General features: G+C 40.1%; 1 protein-coding gene across 1 annotated transcript; it reads right to left on the reverse strand.

Moving 5' to 3' along the window:
* Positions 1-2,546: 2,546 nt before the first annotated feature.
* On the reverse strand, positions 2,547-8,928 carry igfbp6b (insulin-like growth factor binding protein 6b). The gene is made up of 4 exons (XM_088332356.1): positions 8,431-8,928; positions 7,999-8,033; positions 7,066-7,185; positions 2,547-5,789 (listed from the first exon to the last, which is right to left on the reverse strand). The coding sequence occupies exons 1-4, from the start codon at positions 8,765-8,767 to the stop codon at positions 5,694-5,696; spliced, it is 588 nt and encodes a 195-aa protein (XP_088188482.1). The 5' UTR covers positions 8,768-8,928; the 3' UTR covers positions 2,547-5,693.
* Between the last annotated feature and the right edge of the window lie 450 nt (positions 8,929-9,378).

Here is a 9,378-nt window from a genome sequence, read left to right on the forward strand (position 1 = left end):
ATGTGTGCCACTCCCTCTCATGCATGCAAAATTCCCACTAGATTTTGACACTTGTAATACAGATGAATTTGTTTCAAAAAGATTACATTATTTGTTAATAAGCACATTTGAGCTATATAGTTAATATATGTGATTCCGATGAATATATCATATCATTGTTGTAGTTAATTGACGATGGTGTGATGTTTTGTGGGGGAGACTTCCAGCAATACACCTCTGAAAATTTGCCTCAGTTTGCAAAGTGTTTTGGAATACTGTGATTAAGTAGCTTAGCAGTTAGCCTTAACAATGCAGCAATTCCCAACCCTCGGCATGGAAGTCTACACAAAACTGTACTTTCTATAAAGCCCCATCCATTGCACACGTTGTATTTTTGCAAATCAGCATTTTGACCAAAATATATTTTACAAAAAAAAGTTTTTTTCATCCTGGTGTTTATTCTATTGACACAGTTGTATGAATGCAATAATCGCACAATTTCTCAACAGTGTTGGGCGCACTACTGTACTGAAAAAAGTAATTAATTACTAGTTCTCTATCTACCCTGGTCATATCCCTTAAGAAGGGTGACCAACAGCAAGACAAACAAAAACAAACAGCTTAAACGTTTTCATTTGCACGGGTTACTAGCTACTTCATTTAAAAAGTAATTCCACCACTACTCTGATTACTGACACCCAAAATAGCGCATTCCTCAAAGTAACTAGTTACAAATTATAATAAATACTGACATGGAAGCTGACCTCTTATAACTGCATTAAATAGCTACACAATAAAAGGAATGGAATAAAACATGTACACCAACCTGTGGAATCGATGAACCCAGTCCAGTCTTGAGCGCTTGCTACATAAAATAACACAACCAAGACTCCATATCCATTTGGTCTTCAAACTTCTCAAAGATTTCCTTCTCCATTTCTGGGTAATGACATTATATTTCATTCTCCTGGCATGGTGTATTGAAAAATTGATCATAAAAAGACCAACATTCAGCCCTCTTACTGTAAATTCTGCACTCACGTTTTCCCAATTGATTTTATTATTAACCAAATGCCTCCCCACGCGGTGCCTACAATTCACTACTTTTGACACACAACCAAATGTGTTTATTTAAATTGATCCCCTGGTTTTAGTATTTCATAGTTGTAAATATGGCTATGATGTGAGTATATATGGTAGATGGAACATCAAAATATCAGTATGGAGAAATAACGCATCCACGTACTCTGTGCTTGAGACGGCTCCACCGTAACTGTTTTCAGTTGTGTTTTGTAGGTAGATATAAACATGCCCAGCCTTTTCAGGGTTTGTATTCATTGCGGTGTAGTTAACAGGTTGAGAGCTTTAGGTTATTTATTTAGAAAAGGAGGAAGCCTAAAAGAGGACGTAAGACATTGTAGTACATGGTCTGCTTTTAATAAGTATCAGACTAACATGTGATGTTTTATAGACAGTTGAGTTACAGAATGTTATTTATAACATGTTACAATAGTCAAGTCACATTCTGTGTTTTAGCCCTTAATCACATAATGTCTCAAAGGACTGCACAGGCCACAATTACACTATCCCCTGATCTGAAACCGCCATGCAGGCAAGAAAAACTCAAAAACCTCAGCATGAAGAAAATTAGAAACTTTGAAAGGGGTCATTCAAGTGGTAATACCAGGATGACCATGCTGCAATAAATGAATTGGGTAGCAATTCACAAAATGTAGTCAACACCAACAATAAACATAGGTAATATGTAAAATAGTTGAAGTCCAAGACTGTGACGATGAAGCTTCCCATCTTAGCTTGCCACCAACCAGGCAACAGAACAGGAAAAGTATGAGTTCGGCGTCAAACAGAAGTGATAGAATAGAGTACACCACTAGTTACAGAGAAGAGTGATATCGTCTAATAACGGGTCCCAACACTGCTTTTAAAAAATATCAATGTGGGAGCGTATTCCGTCTGAACTTCTGATATCTTCCAAAGCTGTACTGATATAAAATACCAATCAAAACATCTGCCACAAAGAAAGAAGATGGCTGAGCTGAAGCCTTCCTTGAACTTTACTCAAAGGAACAAACAATGGAGGGAATAATCTGATCTAGTACTGATAGAGGCATTGCAAATATAGGCAAATACATGGCTCTGAGAGGTCAGGCAGTCTAAAAGTTGTCATAATAGTTATATTGCTAATTAACAGGGTTTTTGCAAAAAGTATCAAATGAGAAGTCACTTTCATGCTTAATGCGAGGGAGAAAATAATCGATAGAAGCACAGGGCACCAACAGCCTCTCAAAATCTTCCCTTGCAAACTGGTTATCATTTTTTGCTGCACATTCCTCGCATTATGCTGCCTGCAGAAGAGGAAATCTGGTTGCTGTTACCTTGGAAACTGCTATGTAGCGTGATCCAGTGGAGAAGCATAAAAATGATCCTTCACATGGGAAGCTTTCTGTGTTATGATTTAGCTTTTCTGCAATTGCGTGTCTTTCGGACCGTTTTTGCAATTTGCAAAGAACTCACTCGCTTCATGGTTGGACTCACAAATACTCATCTTCACTTTTTTTTAAATTTCTTTTTATTATCTTGTGTGCGTACATCCACCCATCACAGAAACAACACAAGAAGGTTATTCAGAAATGGATCCATTCTAATTACACATTTGTTTAAAACACTTTGCAACAATTTTGAAACAAATAAAACGTAATAGCTTCTTGGACATGCTCAAATACACAGGTGTCAAACAGGCGGCCCGCGGGCCAGATCAGGCCCGCTAAGGGATTGAATCCGGCCCGCGAGACAACACTTAGAGAAGCGCAAGAGAAAAACAAGCAGCAGGTTGAAATATGTCAACTTGATGTTGCCAAAGCCAGGTGCCTCGAACAAAGACACTACTTGTGTATCTCTCTCTTTCTCTCTCTCCCACCCCTTTTCTCCCAGTCTCTGTCGCTGTCTCTTTCACTCTCTTTGTGTCTTTTTCTCTTCCTTTGTTGCTCTTTGTCTCTGTGTCTTTTAACCTCTTTTGCTCTAACTTCCTTTTTTCCTTTTCTCTCATTTCTCTTTCTCTCTTCGTACCCTTCGCGCTTTCTTTTCTCTTTTCTCTCCTTCTGTCTTTCGATTTCTCTTTGGATTTCTTTCTTCCTCTCCCTTTCTTTTCCCCCTCTCTCACGACTTTTTATCTTTTGTTTCTCACGCTCTCTCCCTCTCTTTTTTTCTTTCTTTGTCCCTCTTTCTCTTATTTCTTTATCTCTCTTTTTCTTTCTCTTTAATTTACTAGTCCGGCCCTCGACAGAATGTTGGTTCTATCATGTGGCCCCCGAGTTAAAATGAGTTTGACACCCCTGCTCAAATACATTACAAAATGAAAATGAAACGTATGTACAGAAGTTGAAGTGAGTTTTGATGATTTTAACCTTTTGAGATCACAATGTGAAACCACAGGCCCTTATCTCAGTCTACGAATAACTGACAATATAAAAATATACTGCAATTTGATCTTACAACAATAGTAAATACACATAATGGAATTGAGATATACCAAAATATGACTCTAAACTTATTCTGAAGGAAAATTGCTGCAGTCTACGGCTTCCCAACAACAAAAGTTTAAATACACTCTAGATACTTTTGATGGGACTTATTTTTACTCCTTTTTTCAGATGACGTATAAACATCAAGCTGGTTAGGAAGCTTCAGTGCACTCAGGTGAAGTTGTGCCTCACCTTTTTGCATGTTCTCCCTGTGCTTGTGTGGATTTCCTTTCGGGCACTACGGTTTCCGCCCGCATTCAAAAGAAATGCATGTCAGGTTAGTTGTTGGTCCGAATTGTCCCTAGGAGTGAATTAGCGAGTGAGATAACTGGGATGGGCTCCCATACCTGTTAACCTCCACAAAATAATTGTACTCCGTATTTTTTTTTTTCTCTCGGAATGATGCATGATAAGAAATCCCCAGGCGGCCGACGCATGCGCACAGTAGCATCAAACCACTCGCTTCGTTTGCAACAAAAAAAACGATACTGAGATGGAGGCTACCGTGGTGAACTCGTTTGACTTGATTGATTTGCCGTTTCGTCATTGTCGGTGTTTACCGGATGGTACCCATAATTGACAAATTTGCGTTTTTCCGTACAGATTTTCTTGTACGTCGTACAGGTCTTAAAATGCATAATAAATTTATTTTGTACATCAAAAACGTACAGGTTGACAGGTATGGGCTCCGGCACCCCTGCGACCTTTCAAGGGATGAGCGGTGCAGATAATGGTTGATGGATAACATTAGCTTCGGCGACATATTTAAAACTGCATATTATTTGAGATTCATTTTCAGCATTGTCTCACGAGACACATGATGTGGCGGGGGACTTTTGGCCCTCATGCCATGCGTTTGACACTTGATTTAAGGATTCCATAGAGACGGCCAAAACAGTCTACTAGTGTAACTGTAGGTAAAACTTTGACATATTGACCCTTTGCACACAGGTGACCTCACCTAAACATTACGCCTTGTGGGTGAGGCCAGCAGTGATCAACAGCAACCAAAAAAAACTAAACTATTTGACACAATTGACAATGACTAGTCAATTGAAGATTTTGCAGCTCCCGATGAGGTGGCTCACCTCGTCGGAAAGCACAAACAGTGGTATTTAGAGAAACCGAGGATAGTATTAGCAGGGCTGACTACCGACCCATACATCTTCCTTCTGACATTCACACATCTTACCAAGTTCTCCTGTATGCCTGACCAGTCAACACATCTGTACCACTATATTGTAAATTATGTATCCCCATACACCAGCGCCTATCTAAACGCTTTTAAAAGCCTGAATGTTTACCAGGCCTCCTTAGCTAGTCAGGTTATTGTGCCAACAGGGAGAGGTACCTCATAATGGCAAAGGTAAGACATCAATGTTAGCTGTGTATTCTAATAGGTTTGCCATGTATGGTCATTTTGAATAGGCCAATGCCTTTATCCACAGCAGATGTCAGAAACACTCAGCTACAGTAGCACTAGTTTACTTATTGGTAGCTATATTGAGTGTCTTTGATGTGACTCGTACCTACTTAACATGAAATTGCTTAGCAATATATAAAATGTACTTTGTAAAAAAAAATGCTCGCTGCAAATCCTGGAGTATTTTGAGGGCTGACAGTCACTTGGATTGATTGCGGGTATCCATTACCGTCATCAAAATGGATACAATAAAATGCTAATTTGGGCTCAGATCCTTGCCGATTGGCACAGCCCACTGCACAGCAAGACATCACCATTGTAAAAAGTTGTGGTTATGTTCTTCTGTTGCGATTATTGGTATTTGTTTCAACTCAACTGCTTAATTGACAACTAGTAATATTACAATCCCTGTCCGCTCATGTCTTTTTGCTGTCCATCTCGGGGCTCATATTTGTGGGGAATCCAACCTGACGTCACATGGAAAGGGTCAATATATTTTATACTGAAGCAGGTTTTCCTGCATTTTTTCGTCTTTTGCATACACTACACTCAGAAATCGATTAGAAAGTTTTAATATGGCCCTCATTTAATCTCTTAGCCGCACAAAGTTTCCATCAAAGTTTGCATAGTGTTTCCCCTCTGCTAGCTGCTGTCAAGTCGGCGCACATCCAGTTCAGGCTGAACCAAATCTCAGGTATCCCTCAGCACCTTTTTCCTCCAGGTGTAGAACGCTAGCAAGGATGGAGATCTCATTCGCCGTTGCATGGGACAACGTCTTCCTGGAGGGCGCCCAGCTCGTCCACGCACCAGCAATGGCCTCGTCGCATGCCTTTGGATGAACGGCACTGCACATCCAAGCAGTGAAAGAAAAAGGTATGTCACTAAAGCAAAGCTAAGATTTTGCACACTGCCAATATGTCTTCGTATTTGTGTGAATTCCGTGCATCATCCACACACGCAGTACTTGTCAACCTCAACCAACTGCTTCTATTTTTAATGATTGCAATTCCCTCTATCAAGTGATAACAAGGGTTTAGGCGCGTTCTTGAAAAGTCTTAAAAGGCATTGGATTCATTGTTTTATAAATGGGGCCTCAAATAGTATTAAAATGTCTTAAATTACATTTTCGAAATACGTTAAAATATGAACATATTGATAAGATTTATATTTTTTTTAGCTGAAAAGATTTAGTAACATTTATTGTTTTTTTTTTTTTTGTTTTTTTTTAAACTCACTGATTTACTTTTGTGACAACACGGTGTGACCACAATAATGGAGCTATCAAAACAGCAATGTAGTTTCAGTTGGACGCATGTCTTGGGTCTACCCACAATGCACATGGCAACTTTGGACAGAGGTCTCTAGTTTGGACCATAGGAAAGTGTACATAAAATGAAAAGTGTCTGCCCAACAAGCTTTTTTTTGCCGTTGCTATGCCAGGTAATAAGAACAAGCAATAATATATTGTGTGCAAAAAATATTTGTGATTTTGTTTTGTCTGTTTCACCTCTTTCTTTTTTTGTGTCGACTTGGTCTTAAATTTGATTTTAAAAGCATTAGAAAAGTCTTAAAACGGCTTGAATTAAACTTGCCTGAAGAACCCTAGATAACAATTCTTACCAAGACAACACAGCACCTATTTACTCACAGCAAAACAGACTATGTAGAATAACAAAAAAGATAATTTGTATATACAAGGTTGTTTTATTTACCGTTTTAACAACAAAATTCTTTCTATCTTGGTTATTTCCCCAAATGCGCACACATGTCCTTGGGCTCATGGACAGAATTTTGGCACTAATTGAACACCATTTATACAGGGCGTCAAGAAAAATGTTCTTCTGGAATGTTTTCTCGTACAGTACATGGCCATTTTGACTGTTGCTTTTCGCAAGACTATAAATGGTCCTGAAAATAGACGAAACTGCATGCTGAAACTTGTGCAATTGTTTATTGTATTATCTTATTTTCTCTCTCCAATGGTTTTGAGAGTTCTTCTATATTCAACAATTGGATATCAGTTTGTGCCTCATGAAAAAGGGATCACACTTCATTTTAAGGTGAGAAAAAGTGGAGTGCAACAGCGTGATTGTTAATTGGGTGCCAAACTCAAAAACATACCTGTTTTTTTCTGTAGAAGCCTCGCGTGTCACAGTTGGGTATGTAGATGTCGTGGTCTGACTGGATAACCGTTAGCCGCAAGCCTCTGAGAATGCTGTTGAGCAGCTTGCGGCATGGCGCCTAAGAGAAACAAGGCGGCGTATGAGAGCAGCCAACACTTGAGTTTAGTGCTCCGTATGGACCAGAATATTTGGTATGTTTACGTTAAATGTAGAAAAAGGTGAGTTAAACCAAATTTTACATTTTTCCTTACTTTTGCATCTTTTACAAGGTAACCCATTTGTCGCATTTGTTTTCCTGGCACAAAATCATAAGTAGGTGGTAGGATTCATTTTGAAAAAGAACAAAAAAGTGTGACGTTGCCATTGCTAATTTGTACGTTCACTAATTTACATTAAACAAGATGCATTGACAGTATTTTCTATTGATTCGATATCCATGCATAGCATGATTGCGACCACACAGAGAAAGGGGGAAGTGTATCGAACCAAACTCATTTGCAAGGACAAGGAGCCCTGTCCTGGACAACCCTGTTGGTTATTTAAGTCTCTTAAAATATTTGGATTTATTTAGGTATTCACCCAGCAAAGATGGTTAGAAATTGGGGTTTCGGATCCGAGAATGGGCACAATTTGGATTGTGGGAAAGAGTCCAAACAGCATATGTCTGCTTTTAAAAGCCTGTATGGGGGGGAAAAAAATGTATGGACTTAAACATCCCGGAGGATTTTGTTTCACGGAGCAGCAGCTCCTGATTCAAAAAAGAATAATGTGGGTTTGTACATGAAGAAAAAAAAAAACTCATCAAAGCCTGCTAGTAAGGCTTTAAAAAAAACAAAAAAAACCCATCCGATTATCTGCCGTTTAACTGGCCTAGTACGGTATCATTCTGCTCACCCTCAATGAAGCATTCCAGGAGAAGAGGACAACTTACTTTTTCTATGTCATCGCTGTGTGAAGAATGAGGACCTAAGAGCAAATGAAAGATAGACAAGTTAGAATGGGACAGAGAAGCATCAATGCAGCTTTGTCTTAACTTATTAAACACTATCATATTAACAGCGATTTGATGACTGGTAGCCAGTGAGTGTTAGTGAGGAGACCACTGCTTTTTTCCCCCCTTATCAGCAACACCTTCATTTTGGAGTAGGTCACCCATCAACCCGTATGTCGTTAACCCCTTTACCTGGACCAAAGACATCATTTTGGTTGTTTGGACCAAACATTGGGCCAAAAAGTCAATTACGTACAAGTTCAGTGCTCGCAAATTGCAAGATGCTTAGTGAAGTAGAGAAAATAGGATCCAGTATGAGTTGAGTGGCTTGTGCAAAAAGGAGGACTTCATAAATAAAGGTAAGTTTCTTACCTGTGGAGTGGGGCTGCTCAGTCGGACCAATCCAGCCTTGCTTGAGGCAAACACCCTTGCCCTGCAATAGAGCTTGTAGGGGGCTGCGCTCTCTGGGAGAAGGGATGCAGCGAAGACCCCTGGCACAGCTGAGTGTGTACACACCGCATGGCTCACCCTGGGCCAAAACCGATGTGATGCCAGCTTTATGGTGCCTCCTGGGGGACATGCCCAGCTCTCCTTGATCCTGGCAGCCAGGACAGACCTTGAAGGTGCCGAAGGCGTTAGCACCCTTCCATGATCCCCAGTCAACAATCACCACAAAGATAATGCTAGCCAGGTTACAATGCAGATGCATGTCTCAGATCGTCCACACCGACAGGTCGGTGTCCTTGAAGCCGTGCCTTCCCTCGGATATTCTATCCTTCCCACTTCAAGCACAGCAGCTATCCTCTTTGCTTTGCAATGACAGGAGGCGTGCAGAGCTTGAGACTGATACAGCACGGCGTCAGCTTTTAAAGCTCTAAAAGGTGGTGGGAGGAAGCAAATAGAGAAAGTGAGAGAGAGTCAGAAGCTGAGACTCTCCAGAAGGAGAGTGAAAGGAGACGGGACGGGGGGAGAGTGAGTGGCTGTCGTTCTTTTTACACAAAAGAAACCCTGAAATGTTAGTTATTGGTACAGCTCCATGCAGTGACATGTTAAAAAAAAAAACACGGCCCTATACCGTGACCAAATCTTGTATGACCCAGAGTGACTCAGTCAAAAATCTAGGTGTCACGTTTGACCCTAATCTGTCATTTCCTTGCACGTTAAGAATATAACTAAAACGTTTTTATTATCCTCGCATCATTGCAAAGATTCGACTGATGCAATCCCAGTCTGATGCTAAGAACATTTTTACATGCGTTTGTGACCTCCAATCTTGATTGGTGTAAAGTACTTCTCCCCAGGTCTAGCATCAAAAGTTTG

The sequence above is a fragment of the Urocampus carinirostris genome, chromosome 3 (genome assembly GCF_059441175.1).
Source record: "Urocampus carinirostris isolate Australia breed hairy pipefish chromosome 3, RoL_Ucar_1.0, whole genome shotgun sequence".
Classification (NCBI taxonomy): Eukaryota; Metazoa; Chordata; class Actinopteri; order Syngnathiformes; family Syngnathidae; genus Urocampus; species Urocampus carinirostris.

Bases quoted from the DNA above. Each gene is read 5' to 3' on its own strand.
- igfbp6b (XM_088332356.1), bottom strand. From the start codon at position 8,767: ATGCATCTGCATTGTAACCTGGCTAGCATTATCTTTGTGGTGATTGTT. The intron at 8,034-8,430 runs GTAAGAAACTTA...ATTTGCTCTTAG, and splicing joins TGAGCAGCCCCACTCCACAG to GTCCTCATTCTTCACACAGC. The intron at 7,186-7,998 runs GTAAGTTGTCCT...TGTTTCTCTTAG, and splicing joins ACAGCGATGACATAGAAAAA to GCGCCATGCCGCAAGCTGCT.